Source organism: Somniosus microcephalus, chromosome 20, assembly GCF_052327205.1.
Source record: "Somniosus microcephalus isolate GS21.2 chromosome 20, FLI_Smic_1.0, whole genome shotgun sequence".
NCBI classification, from domain to species: domain Eukaryota; kingdom Metazoa; phylum Chordata; class Chondrichthyes; order Squaliformes; family Somniosidae; genus Somniosus; species Somniosus microcephalus.
In genome coordinates this window covers 74,037,716-74,052,977 of record NC_141006.1, presented here as the reverse complement: position 1 = coordinate 74,052,977, position 15,262 = coordinate 74,037,716, and the positions used below count along the sequence as shown (strand labels likewise).

General features: G+C 46.3%; 1 protein-coding gene across 7 annotated transcripts in view; it reads right to left on the bottom strand.

The window, feature by feature from the left end:
* The window catches only part of cd164l2 (CD164 sialomucin-like 2), a 65,561-nt gene extending 50,691 nt beyond the window's left edge, over positions 1–14,870 (bottom strand). For 4 of the 7 annotated variants that reach the window (XM_085963007.1, XM_085963008.1, XM_085963009.1 and 1 more), the window contains exons 1-2: positions 14,585–14,858; positions 6,698–6,787 (exon numbers count right to left, since the gene is read on the bottom strand). In XM_085963007.1, the coding sequence (XP_085819133.1) occupies positions 6,698–6,787; positions 14,585–14,663 (169 nt within the window). In that variant the 5' untranslated portion in view covers positions 14,664–14,858. Of the gene's footprint in view, positions 1–6,697; positions 6,788–14,584 lie in introns of all 7 variants that reach the window. The other 3 variants (XM_085963011.1, XM_085963006.1, XM_085963010.1) reach the window with 3 other exon arrangements.
* Positions 14,871–15,262: the final 392 nt, after the last annotated feature.

The following is a 15,262-nucleotide window of genomic DNA, read 5'->3' as shown; positions in this document are numbered from 1 at the left end:
GGTTACAGCACAGTAGTTAGACGACAGAGGATGGGACGACCTTGGATCTGGATGGAGGTTGAACAGTTTCCCGTTTGTTCTGTAAATTAGCTCCACTCCAGTGGGGAGCTTACTGAGGGCGAGATGGAGCATTGCAGCAAGGAAGATCGAGAAGAGCGTTGCTGCGATGACACAGCCTTGCTTGACCCCGGTTTGTACGTGAATTGGGTCTGTGGTGGAGCCGTTGGTCAGGATCACTGCTTGCATGTCGCGTGAAGCAGGCAGAGGATGGTGACAAACTTGAGGGCAGCTGAATTTGAGGAGGACACTCCATAATCCCTCACGGTTGACAGGGTCAAAGGCCTTTGCGAGATCAAAGGCGGCCATGTACAGCGGTTGGTGCTGATCCCTGCATTTCTCTTGTAATTGACGTGCGGTGACGATCATGTCCATTGTGCCCCTTAGTGGGCGGAATCTGCATTGCGGCTCTGGGAGGAGCACTTTGGCCACTGGGAGAAGGTGATCGAGGAGGATTCTTGTGATGACTTTCCCTGTGGCAGACAGCAGGTCCTCCCATCCTGTCATCGAATTACAGTATGCAGAAGACGCTTGTGTCTGCGCTCACTCGGGGGGGGGGGGGGGGGGGGGGGGGGGGGGTCGAACTCCAAACTATCGTCAACACCTTCACCAAAGCGTACGAGAGCATGAGCCTTACACTAAACATCCGTAAGACACATAGTACTGCCCCCGGTTATCAAAATCCATGACAAGGCCTTGGACAACATGGACCACTTTCCATACCTCGGGAGTCTACCGCCAACAAGGGCAGACGTCGACGACAAAGTCCAGCACCGCCTTCAGTCGCCTGAGGGAGTGTTTGAAGACCAGGACCTCAAACTCAGCACTAAGCTCATGGTCTACAGAGCAGCAGTGATACCCACCCTGCTGTATGCCTCACAGACATGGACCATGTACAGCAGGCACCTCAAGCACTAGAGGGGTACCACCAACGCTGCCTCTGCAAGGTCCTGCAAATTCACTGGCAGGATAGGCGCACCAACATCAGTGTTCCTGCGCAGGCCAACATCCCCAGCATCGAAGCTTTGACCACGCTCGATCAGCTCCGATGGATGGGTCACATTGTCCACATGCCTGATAAGAGACTCCCAAAACAAGCGCTCTACTCGGAGCTCCGACAGAGTCCCAGGTGGGCAGAGGAAATGCTTCAAGGACACCCTCAAAGCCTCCTTGGAAAAGTGCAACATCCCCACCGACACCTGGGAATCCCTAGCCCAAGACCGCACAAAGTGGAGGAGAAGCATCCGGGAAGGCAGCGAGCACCAGTCTCTTCGCCGGGAGCAAGCGGAAGCCAAGCGCAGGCAGCACACATCAACCCAAGCACCGCACCCACCCGTTCAACCACCATCTGCCCCACCTGTGACAGAGACTGTAGGTCCCGCATTGGACTCAGTCAACTGAGAACTCATTTTTAATGTGGAAGCAAGTCATCCTCGGCTCCGAGGGACGATTTAGCAGAGATCAGGCCAGACGCCCCCACCCCCCCAACTGAGCATTCTTTGTGAACCCCCAGTATAGGGAGTCCCTGCTCCTAACCCCTGCCTCCATTGGCCCTGTAAAGGGCAGGCTGAGGTTCTATTCCTTCCAAGGCAGACAGGGAAATCCAGGAGTCGGTGAGAAGGCGGTGTGTCACAATTGCCAAGAAGTCGGGGCCAAGTAAGAAGGTGAACCAAATAATCCCGTCCAAGTGCTTCAGCTCAACTTACTCGCACTGGGACTGAAATTTAATAATGGTGGATGCTGCTAGTTTAAAAACAGAACAAAGAGAATGACTTAGAATAGGAGGCCAGTCAGCCTGTGCCAGCTCTCTGCGAGAGCATTTCAGCCAGTCCCACTCCCCCGGCCCTTTCCCCGTAGCCCTGCAAAGTTTTTTCCTTCAGGTACTTATCCAATTCCCTTTCGAAAGCCACGATTGAATCTGCCTCCACCACCCTTTCAGGAAGTGCATTCCAGATCCTGACCACTCGCTGCGTAAAAAAAAATTTCCCCCCCTAAAAAAGGTGATTGGCAGAAGAACCAAAGGCGACTTAAGGGTGTCCTCTGGTTCTCAACCCTTCCACTAATGGGAACAGTTTCTCTCTATCTACTCTGTCCAGACCTCTCAAATGATTTTGAACAGCTCTATCGAATCTCCTCTCAACCTTCTCTGCTCTCAAAAGGAGAGCAACCCGTTTCTCCAGTCAATCCACGTAACCTTGTTCGGTCTCCAAGGCCCTGAGCTACCAATGGTTCATCACTTGAACCCACTCCCATTTCCAGGCCTGTATGCCTCTTACTTATTTCTCAGTTCTGAAGAAGTGAACAGACAAGACTTTAACTGGTCCGTTCTTTCCACAGATGTTGACAGACCTGCTGCTGTGGGTTTGCAGCATTTTCTGTTCTGGTTTCAGATTTTTAACCAGCCTGGTCACTTTCTGGTGTGACCATAAAAGAAAAAAAAAATCACTTCTGTGGGAACCAAATGAATTTCCCCCCCACTACGTAACAAACAGGTCTGCCTACTGGCACCAAGAGGAATGACGTATGAAGAGAGATTGGGCTTGTATTCGCTAGAGTTTAGAAGAATGAGAGGGGATCTCATTGAAACTTATAAAATTCTAACAGGACTAGACAGACTAGATGCAGGAAGGATGTTCCCGATGGCCGGGGAGTCCAGAACCAGGGATCACAGTCTAAGGATAAGGGGTAAGCCATTTAAGACAGAGATGAGGAGGAATTTCTTCACCCAGAGAGTGGTGAACCTGTGGAATTCTCTACCACAGAAGGCAGTTGAGGCCAATTCATTAAATATATTCAAGAAGGAGTTAGATATATTTCTTAAGGCTAAAGGGATCAAGGGATATGGGGAGAAGGCAGGGACAGGGTACTGAATTTGGACGATCAGCCATGATCTCATTGAATGGCGGAGCAGGCTCGAGGGGCCGAATGGCCTACTCCTATCTTCTGTGTTGCTGTTTCTATGTTTCCAGATCACACTAAATAATTCAGCAGCCTCTCCAGTTTTGAAGCCCATGCTCAAAAATGACGACTGTGTGCCTTCACTGGAGTCGACTCCAGTTAAAAATAAAAACCCAAGACATTATCCTTCCAAACCTACAGTCTGTGCGGCTGTTAACTATTAAAAATTAAATTCATAAACAAAAATGCATTAATAAACCAAGTTTTGCAACTAAACTCATCTAGTATCACATCCTATACAGCAGATTGAAAGTAAAAGGACCATCAGGTTATTTGATAACGCTGCAAAATGATTACAGAAAGATTCAACTTAATTTTAGTAAAATGAGCAGGTGCTGGGAAACCACGGCAACAACAGTACATCAATGTACCACAGCAACCAGCAGAACAAGCACAGAACAGGCCATCTGTCACTTCAGTGACTGCAAATGGAGGTTTTTTATGGCTTTAATACAAATATTGCTCGTTAAGTCAAAATAAACATGCACTTTTAATGGTTACCACAATCAGAGTTTTAGAAACAGAAGACGAAAACAGCTTTGATTTCCTCCCTATTGGACCAGAGTCCGCCTTGGGTCAGTGGATAGTGGCCAACTTTCCCCACCTGTAGCCCAACAACACAAGGTGAGGGGTAGCACACTGGCACCTGATCTTTTCTGGCTCACTGTTGTCATACGTGGCTTAATTAGCCGCAGCACTCCTGCCCAAGTCAGAAGGTTGTAGCTTCAAGTCCCACTCCAGAGACTTGAGCACAACAATCTAGGTCTGACACTCCCAGTGCAGTGCCATGGGAGTGCTGCACTGTCGGCGGTGCCGTCTTTTGGATGAGACGTTAAACCAAGGCCCCACCTGCTCTCAGGTGGACGTAAAAAGATCCCACGGCACTATTTTGAAGAAGAGCAGGGGGGAGTTCTCCCCGGTGTCCTGGGGCCAATATTTATCCCTCAATCAACATCACTAAAAAATCATATTATCTGGTCATTATCACATCGCTGTGCACAAATTGGCTGCTGCATTTCCTACATTACAACAGTGACTACACTTCAAAAAGTACTTCATTGGCTGTGAAGCGTTTTGGGACATCCAGAGATCATGAAACATAGAAGATAGGAGTAGGCCATTCGGCCCCTCGAGCCCGCTCCGCCATTCAATGAGATCATGGCTGATCATCCAAATTCAGTACCCGGTCCCTGCCTTCTCCCCATATCCCTTTAGCCTTACGATATATATCTAACTCCTTCTTGAATATATTTAATGAATTGGCCTCAACTGCCTTCTGTGGTAGAGAATTCCACAGGCTCACCATTCTCTGGGTGAAGAAATTCCTCCTCATCTCTGTCCTAAATGGCTTACCCCTTATCCTTAGACTGTGACCCCTGGTTCTGGACTCCCCTGCCATCGGGAACATCCTTCCTGCATCTAGTCTGTCTAGTCCTGTTAGAATTTTATAAGTTTCAATGGGATCCCCTCTCATTCTTCTAAACTCCAGCGAGTATAAGCCTGATCGACCCAATCTCTCCTCATACGTCATTCCTGCCATCCCAGGTATCAGTCTGGTGAATCTTCGCTGCACTCCCTCCATGGCAAGAACATCCTTCCTCAGATAAAGGTGGCCAAAACTGCACACAATACTCAAGATGTGGTCTCACCAAGGCCCTGTACAACTGCAGCAGGACATCCTTGTTCCTGTACTCAAACCCGCTCGCTACGAAGGCCAACATACCATTTGCCTTCTTAACCGCCTGTTGCACCTGCATGCTTACCTCAGGCATGCAGGTGCAGCAGGCGGTCAAGAAGGCAAATGGTGTGCTGGCCTTCATAGCGAGAGGCGCTACAGAAATGCAAGTCAGTCTTTCACATTTTGACTGATGAGCAATTAGAGAAGCTAGGAACGAATGATCAGATAGCACGGCTGGCATGGTCTACACTACAGCACGGCAACCTAAAAATCTACTGCCTCACTGTAAACTCAGCACTGTACCAAACTAAAATTGGAACCTGATGCAAGTTCTGTTAAATATTTAAGTTACTCACTTACATAGGCAACATGCAGCACGAGTTGCAGAATGCTCTCTTCAGCTGGTGGGTCACATTCAGGAACCACAAACAAGATTTACCAGCCAGAATTGGTTGGAGTCACTCACCATCACTGGGTGTTGTGGCAAACACTTCACAGCGGTCAAAAGCGATAGCTTAAGGGTTAGGGGTGGAGGGAAGAGAGGAAAAAAAAAAAAGTCTAGGAGGGGAGGACAGACAACAATAACCGGTGCAGTTGTCTGAAAATGACTGAGAAAGTCAGAAACATTTTGTCCTCCACGGGAACAGAGCTGCAGAACAGTGGGTCCAAAGATGGGAAGGAGACAGTGGGTTCTAATTCCCTTCATTTCCCCTAAGAGAATGAAAGATCCTCTATGGTGAAGTACTTTCCACATTACAGGAAAGTTTGGTTTATCCGGAGGTTGTATGTCCGGAAGCTTCGATCTACTGGCAGAAATCAGGAGCCGTTTCGTTAGGGTTTTTTTTTTTCTTCTCGTGGCTTTGTTTTCAACAGTCGGGCTCTGGAAAGTCTCTCTCAAGCTGTTGCTAAGCTATAGAGACGCTTCCAAGGTATGGGCCGACTGTTTACAAGCTGTTGCTAAGCAACAGTGTTTGTTGTCAGATACGGAGATGAAAACCTCCGTATGCTTCAACATTAATGTTGGTGTGTCCGGCAGTTTTGATAGATCGGCAACAGCTCGGTCCCGGATATCAAAGTTTCCTGTACAACCAACCATTCGATTTAGCAAAAACAAAAACAGATAAACCTAGTAAAGGATCAATGTTTACACGGGGTGATGGTCTGATTCCTGCTCAACCGGCATCAACATCCTTTGTTCCCAAACCTCATCCCAGAGACAATGATTCGCCAACTCCATACCAGCCAATACTCTCATGTTACTTGGCCAATAGGGAATTAGGAGGATGGTTGGCAGTTCCAGATCCGTATTTGGGAACAAAGAATGCTAATCCCTATCCTGAGAGCAGGAGCCAATGGCCGACATCATCTCAAGCATCCGCCTGAGCCAAGAGGGGGAAAAGGCAGAGTGATGTAACTAGAGTTCTCGCTCGCTCTCTCTCAACTGGCGAGTGATTTTTGTTCTGATATTTTGGCGATATAAGCAGAGAGGGAAGTATTTTCCTGTAGACCATCCGTCCCATTAAAAAAAACCTTTTAAAAAACACAGCAATAGCAAAATGTCAGACACAGCATTGCTTTAATATACACAACTTGTTTTACTGAAGTGGCCAAATTTGGAAGGTTGATAAGAGAACACTGGTAGTGAGGGGGGCCCACAGAAATACCAGATAGCTATAATAGCTGGAACACTTCGGCCACAATACTTCGCTATGAAATATTTATGTTAGATCCTATTTTCTTGGTAAACGCCCGTAAAGGCTGCCATGGAGTCCTGAGATACTGTACAACAAAATCCTATTTTGGAGGGTTCCGAAAACATTTACTGCACATCCTGAACAATAATTTTGAAACTGGTCAAGTTGTTGACCTAAACAGAAAGATTTAACCAAAAAAAAAACACCTTCCAGGTGGAAGTAGCCTTCCTATAAAGGCCAAGACAGGTCAAAAAAAAAGAGCTCCCTCACGTGCTCCACACACTTGTGTTAAATTATGCACAGCACTTACCTGACTGACACTGCACCCAAACGCAGTCTGTTAAGTTCAGCGAAGCATCACCAGCAACACAACGGTCACATGACTCCAATTCTGCACATTCTAAGAAGCAAACACAATGCAAGCACAACTTTGAATCTAATGCGGTAACAACACTAGTATTTAACACAATGAATATTCAGCCCATGGGTATTTTTAAACACCTTCTTCCTGCCCTATGGAAATTAAATCTACTTTGGATCTACAATAATGCTTTGTCAATTTAACTGATGACAGTTTGACACGGTGATAAATGTTGATTCAGATACATGGAAGACGACAATTATTGAGGATGGGTCCGATAAACCTGAAGTCGACGTACATCAAATTCAGTAAAATCGTACACTCCAATAACTCACATTAGGACCAGCTTCATTGAAACGGCGATCAATACAAGAGAAAATTTTAATTGGTGTACCACCTTTCACCTCAAAACACTACCCAGCAAGGTCCCACACACAGTAATGAGATGAATGGCCAGTTAAATCTGTATCTGGTGATGTCGAGTGAGAGGCAAGTGCTGGCCAACACACCAGGAATGCCCTGCTCGAGTGTACCATAGGATTTCACTTGTCCGCCAAAAAAGAGGGCAGAGGAAGCCTCGGTTTAAGGCCTCGTTCAAAAAGGCGGCACCTCCGGCACTGCAGCACTCCACTGGAGTGCCGGCCTAGGAGGAGTCCTCAAGGACTGGAATGGGAAGTTTGCACTTTCCACATGGACATACTGAAAATGGAAACAAGTTCAACATTCACGTGCAGAAATTTATTTCCCTTATAAATGTCTTGACTTCTGCCTATTGTATGAATATATAGGATAGCAAGACCCACAGGATAAAACAGCACCAGCAACTGAACATTCAAGAAATTAAGATGGGCACCAATAAGATAAAGGTATCAAGTCTACATATGACATGGGCTTAGATAACTGACTTGGAGAAGATAAATGAAACCAGCGGCAGAAGTGACCAAATATACCTTTCCTTCAAGGAAAAGTATTACAGGTAGACTAAATTTATACTTTAAAACCAGGAGGTAGTCACCTTCACTCATATTTTCAACTATAAATAGAAAAATGAAAAAAGAATGTGCATGTCATGATCACAATGCCACAGTTGTACCAGTTACTATTGAAAAATACATGTAATTTTACAGTGACCAGTGCTTTTAAAAATGTCACTTTATTCTATTTATATACAGTACTTGTGTGCTAACTGCCAACTTTTAAGAGCATCAATCACTGGTGCTCTGGATCTGGGGCCAAGTGAGCAATAACTGGATCTTGACTGCGGAACTTCCACAGAAAAGGTCTACAGATGTCTCAACGAAGCTCTGATTAACATCCAGGTACAACGTGTTGGAGGAACTTCTGGATTCGTACCAGTGCGGCAAACAGACCAATTCATAGAAATTTACAGTACAGGAGGCCAATCGGCCCGTCGTGTCTGCGCCGGTCGAAAAAAAAGCTCGCGCCTAATCCCACTTTCCAATTGGAGAACCAACCCGTTTCCTAACCCTGCACCCGCAACTCCCTCCCCACCCCGGCCATCCCCAACTGCATACCATGTCTGAATGCATCTGGGCATGACCATACTGAAAAGAAAGACTTGCATTTATTTAGTGCCTTTCACGACCACCGGACATACCAAAGCGCTTTACAGCCAGAGGCACATTTTGAAGTGTAGTCACTGTTATAATGTGCGAAACACGGCAGCCAATTTGCGCACAGCAAGCTCCCACAAACAGCACTGACAATGACCAGATAATCAGTTCTGGATGTTGACTGAGGAATAAATATTGACACCGGGGATAACTCCCCTGCTCTTCTTAGAAATAGTGGCCATGGGATCTTTTACATCCACCTGAGGGGGCAGACAGGACCTCGGTTGAACGTCTCATCTGAAAGATGGCACCTCCGGCAGCACAGCGCTCCCTCAGCATTGCACTGGAGTGTCAGCCTGGATTTTTGTGCTCAAGTGCACACTGGTGTAAAGTACAAGCGCACTGCAATCTCCCCCAGCATGCTCTGGCATGTTGGTAGAGATACTGAAAGGCCAGTATTAATTACTTCAGAGGCACAGGATAATTTTTGTAGTTTAAGTGCGAGAGAAATATGAATTCAGGGATTACTGAATGTGTTTGTGGCTTTAAGTGCAGGATACTGACTAGTGGATTGAGATAGGAATGGTGCTTGTGCACGGTTTCTGGGAAGGCGTTTAAAAACAAGGTTTTACACTTATCCAAGTTCTAACCAAGGTGGTGCTGCTCACTTCTAAATGTTTGAAATGTTTGCCAATCGCGCATTATCTGGGGGCATCACCATTCATTGTGGTGATGTGGACCATTCTTTCTGGCATTTGCCTTTCTTGCTCACTGTCCTGTTCAGGTCCTGGCAATCCTGCAAGACTGGTGAAACTCTTGGCTTCATGTATTATGATCCCAGTTTTCTTCTGCCCTTCTCCCAGAAGCTTTAGTGCCTTTAAAATAAAAGCACCTTTTACCCTCCAGTTGTTCAGCAAAAAAAAAAAAGCCAACTGACTGAAAGTGGCCATTTTTTTTTTTTTTTGCAGCCCAGCTTAGTTTACCATCTCCTGCCTCTTGGTACAGCTTGTGAACAGAATCGCACATCAGCGCAGGACTTTGCTTCCGTTTCGCAAACTAGCAAATTTGAGTCATTTCAGCAACATCGGATTGGCCACCTTAAATTTACTGTCAGTAGCAAAGCAAGGCGCGGTGCCCGGAAACCTGCGGCCTCCCAGCCTGGCGAATGACAGATACGCGGCTACTGCCTAAAAGTAACAAACATCCAGCCGTCTGAAAAAAATCACTGCCATTATTAGACCCAGTACAAAAAGGACAGTTACAGGATCCTCGCATATTATAATCTGCAAATTCTGCGGTCCAACTAGTAGGCTAATATACAATAAATACAGGAGCAGCTGCAAGATCCCATTTTGTACCCACTGCTGCCACAATATGGTGTCAGTTTGGTGCAGTGGCAGCACTCAACAACAACAACAACATGCATTTACAGAGCGCCTTTAACACAAGGGGCGATGGACGAATGGGACTTGGTGCGAGTTAGGATACAGGCAGCAGAGTTTTGGATGAGCTTAAGTTTATTGGGGGGGGGGGGGGGGGGGGGGCGGGTGGAAGATTGGGAGGCCGGCCAGGAGTGCGTTGGAATAGTCAAGTCTAGAGGTAACAAAGGCAGACTGTGGGTTTAAGACCCACTCCAGAATCACGCAATCTGGGCTGAGGTTAGTACTGAGGGGGCAGTGCATTGCCAGCGATACCATCCTTCAGATTAGATATTAAGCTGAGTCTTCACCTGCCCGGTAAAAAGTGGCCATTGAAGATGCCACATTACTACTCAAAAAAAAAAAGGAGTAGGAGGTTCTCCTGCTGTGATCAACACTCGTCCCTCAACCTCCCCAAAAGACAAATTAACTGATCACTCACCTCATTGCTGTTTGTGAGGTCCTATGCACAAAAGGGTGTGTCACATTGACCTAGATAGCAACACGTCAGAGTAATTCATTTGTAATGCAAGAACTTTGGGATGTAAAATATGATGAAGTGCAAGTCTTTACTTATTTACACAGTCAGTGGGGGGGGGGGGGGGAAAACAGTCTTGGCCATGAAAAGCTCAGTCAATTTCACTCTAATATGTCACATTTAGCAGCTTAAAGCTCTTCATGGACTTGGGCCTATTTTCATGGACCACTAGAGGTGGTAGTGAGTCACCTCACAGGAGTCACCTCACAGGAGTCAGCACATGCCCCTTTAAGGGCACCATTAATACAATAACCAAACAAGTGGCCCAATTAAACTAACGATGCTTAAAATAAAAGCCGTGGCTCAGTGGGTAGCACTCGCACCTCGGAGTCAGAAGGTTGTGGGTTCAAGTCTCACTGCAGGGAGTCGAGTACAAAAATCTAGGCTGACACTCCAGTGCAGTGCTGCACTGTCAGAGGTGCCATCTTCCGGATGAGACGTTAAACCGAGGCCCCGTCTGCTCTCTCAGGTGGGTGTAAAAGATCCCATGGCCACTATTTCAAGAAGAGCAGGGGAGTTATCCCCGGTGTCCTGGGCTAACATTTATCCCTCAACCATCATCATAGAATTATAGAAAGTTACAGCACGGAAGGAGGCCATTTCGGCCCATCGTGTCTGCGCCGGCCAACAAAGAGCTCTCCAGCCTAATCCCACTTCCCAGCTCTTGGTCTGTAGCCCTGCAGGTTACAGCATCCCAAGTGCACATCCAAGTACTTTTTTAAAATGTGGTTAGGGTTTCTGCCTCTACCACCCTTTCAGGCAGTGAGTTCCAGACCCCCTCAACCCTCTGAAGAAATTTCCCCTCAAATCCCCTCTAAATCTTCCCCCAATTACTTTAAATCTATGCCCCTGGTTTTTAACCCCTCTAAGGGAAATAGGTCCTTTCTATCCACTTTATCTATGCCCCTCAATTTTATACACCTCAATAAAGGTCTCCCCTCAGCCTCCTCTGTTCCAAGGAAAACAGACCCAGCCTATCCAGTCTTTCCTCATAGCTAAGATTCTCCACTCCAGGCAACATCCTTGTACATCTCCTCTGTACCCTCTCTAGTGCAATCACATCGTTCCTGTAATGTGGTGACTAGAACTGCACGCAGTACTCTAGCTGAGGCCTAACTAGTGTTTTATACAGTTGAAGCATAACCCCCCCTGCTCTTGTATTCGATGCCACGGCTAATAAAGGCAAGCATTCAGTATGCCTTCTTAACCACATTATCTACCTGGCCTGCTACCTTCAGGGATCTGTGGACATGCACTCCAAGGTCCCTTTGTTCCTCTACACTACTCCGTGTCCTACCATTTAATGTGTATTCCCTTTCCTTGTTAGCCCTCCCCAAATGCAACACCTCACACTTCTCTGGATTGAATTCCATTTGCCACTGTTCTGCCCACCTGACCAATTTATTGATATCTTCCTGCAGTCTACAGCTTCCTTCTTCAGTATCAACCACACAGCTGATTGTAGTATCATCTGCAAACTTATCATATCACACACACACAACCCCCCCCCCCCCCCACTGGAAACAACCTTCCAGTCACAAAAACACCCATCAACTATTACCCTCTGCTTACTGTCCCAAGCCAGTTTTGAATCCAACTTGACACTTTGCCCTGGATCCCATGGGCTTTTAACTTCATGACCAGTCTGCCATGTGGAACCTTATCAAAAGCTTTGCTAAAACAACACAAAGTGATCTGATCATCATCACATTTGTGTTTGCGGGAGTTTGCTATGCGCAAATTGGCTGCCGTGTTTCCACTTCAAAAAAGTACTTCATTGGCTGTAAAGCACTTTGGGACGTCCTGTGGTTGTGCAAGGCGCTATAGAAATGCAAGTCTTTGTTTTTAAAAGCAACAAATTCAAAAGGAACCATGACAAATAAAATCAGTTATGTTCTTACTAGTGTCTACACCCTATATCTTGCGGTGACCATCAGTCACAGAAGAACTTAACTAAAGAGTCAGTGGACGGTCAATTTTAAATCAAGTTTAACTAATGCGAGGGGGTCAAATACCTTCTCCAGGCCCAACAGGACGAGATCACCGTTACTCACCTTCACCTTTTTATTTTAAATATATAAATAAACTGGGCCCTGTCCATTATTTTGTCAGTTTTGTTGATAAACTCATTCCTGCTGAGCCTTCCAACTTCAAGCCCAAGAAATCTGAAGGGTCCAAAATTCAGACCCCCAATTCTCCAAACTGAATTGAAAGTAGCTCCATCTGCACTCACAGGAACTCAAATGCAACAGAGAATTAAATACATATAATCTTCATTGTAAGCCACTCGATCCCAGGATGCATAGTCAAAAGAATGACATTCACCGAGCAGAATTTTTCCCCAGAGAGTTGTCGGGGCCTGGGACGCTCTACCTGAAAAGGTGGAGGAAGCGGATTCCATAAGTCATTGTAAGAGGGAGTTGGATAGGTGCAGGAGGACGAGGAACACAGGGTTACCGACAAAAAGCCGGGGGTGGGTGGGACCAAGCACGGCCACTCTCTCAGAGCCAGCACTGGCACGACGGGCCAAATGAGCTTCTGCAGCATGTCAGCCATACAAAGAGGGCCCTGTGGACGTGGAGAACTTCCTCTTAAAAAAGGTGAAACTATGCAGCGTTACTTTATTCGGTATCTGAATCCCACCAAATTCAGATGAACCCAAATGAATGGGTCAGCCAGTGGCTCAGTGGGCAGCACTCACTCGCCACAGCGTCAGAAGGTTGTGGGTTCAAGTCCCACTCCAGAGGCTAGAGCACAAAAATCTAGTCTGACACTCCAGAGCAGTGCTGAGGGAGTGTTGCACTGTCGGAGGTACCATCTTTCAGGTGAGATATTAAACCGAGGCCCCGTCTGCTCTCAGGTGGACGTAAAAGATCCCATGGCACTATTTCGAAGAGCAGGGGAGTTCTCCCCGGTGTCCTGGGACCAATATTTATCCCTCAATCAACATCACTAAAAACAGATTATCTGGTCATTATCACGTTGCTGTTTGTGGGAGCTTGCTGTGCACAAATTGGCTGCCACGTTTCCTACATTACAACAGTGACTACACAAAAAGTACTTCTGGTTATAAGGCGCTTTAGAACGTCCGGTGGTCGAGAAAGGCGCTGTAGAAATGCAAGTCTTTTTAATCCAAAAAGAACCAAAAAAAAAAGTTTGAACCACTTCAGACGCTGGTGTCAGAAGCAGCACTCAAACCGAAATGTCAGGTTTGGAGCCTCACCAGGGACAGCCCTTACAGCAGGCGAGTTATGTTGGGTGATGGGAGGAAGACTGCCACTACTAACTTGGGGCACAGTCTTTAGCTCCGTGTAATAGCACAAACACAAATTCCAAGCACTCACACTTATTTGATGAATTTTGTCTGCCAGAATGGTGATATGGGATAGTTGCTTTTAGCATTAAACTTTATTCAGGTTGGTACAAAAGGTCAACTGCCACACCAATTAGCCAGCACAGCAAAGCCCAGAGGCGGTGATAATAATCTTTAAAAGAATAAATACAATTTGTAATGGCTACTTGGACACTTCTGTGCTTTAAGCATCCAACCTTTCCAGGGCTAGCCGTCAAGAGCAAAACAAAAGCTCAAAGGCTGCTTGGCCATTTAATTGAAATGAATATTAAACATGCAGAACTGCCAGACGACAGCTAACAGGGGAAGGGGGAGGAGTGCTTTTTTTTTTAATTCCCCAGTGCAAAGCAAAGTGTCATTACCCTCACACTGGAGGCAGCGACAGCAACATAACAATGGAAAATTCCACCTTCTACTTGATGCACTGCAAACCTCTCCCGGGGACTTCTCAATTTAATTTTAAGTGCAAACAATTCAAGGTACGCGGGAGGTAATTAAACAGCCACTGGACACTCAATGACATCACGCCACCTGTGACTAGGCGACAAGACCCTTAAATAAAAAGGGTATTAAAAAAAAAATCACCCAAAGCATTGCAGTATTAAATAATGCGTGCATTATTTTCATATATCCTATCACCATTGGGAAAGTTCAAAATTCATAAGCTAAATTCCTTCTGCAACCTCAAAGCTTGAGCAACGCGAGCACTTGGGAGTTAAATAAATTGCATCCCAAAAAGTGTCCTAGTTAAGAGAGAGAGAGAGAGAGAGAAAAAGAGAGTGTGCAGAAACATTCTTGGTATCACCACGCACAGAGCTACAGGCAGGCATGCACTCTACATTTAACTGGGTTTTAGCTTAAAACGACACGAGCAAGGAGTGCTTGCAACAACAAAAAACACTTGTTTCTCTTGTTCTGCACGCCGAGCCGCGATTCACAAACTATTAACTTTACCTGCTTCCTGTCCCTGGCCAACTCGAGAGAGGAGTAGCAGCAACAGAGAAACTCCCAACACAACCTCAGCCCGCTGCATCTTCTCAACCTCTCTGGGTGTGACCGGGAATTTAAGAGGAAGGGGGGAGGGGGAGGAACACACAAGAAAAAAAACACCAGATAGATAAATAAATAAAAGTTAAGTAGACGGAGCAGGCGAATGCCCCCCCCAACAGCTGAAGGCAAATCAGGATTGAAAACTGGACGCTGTGAGCGGGCGTGGAAATTAACCCGGGAGACCACGTGGGAAATGTATCCAAGCGCTTGTAACAAACCATTAAAGCAAGCTTGTCACATGAGGCCTGCACAGATCCCATTTCAACATCTCATCCCAATGTGTGTGTGTTTACCTAACCAGCAAAGCCCCCGAGACACCATCGTGCTCCTCTGCATACAATGCCTGCAATATTATTTAAAAAAATCTTTATAAGACATGAAAGAAAAGAAAGACTTGCATTTCTGTAGCGCCTTTCGCCACCACTGGCCATCCCGAAGCGCTTTACGGCCAATGAAGTACTTCTTTGTCACTGTTGTCACGTACTTTTTCTTTTGAAGTGCAGTCACTGTTCAGAATTAGTGCCGCGGGGATCTTTTACGTCTACCTGAGAGGGCAGAGGGGCCTCGGTTTAACGTCTCGTC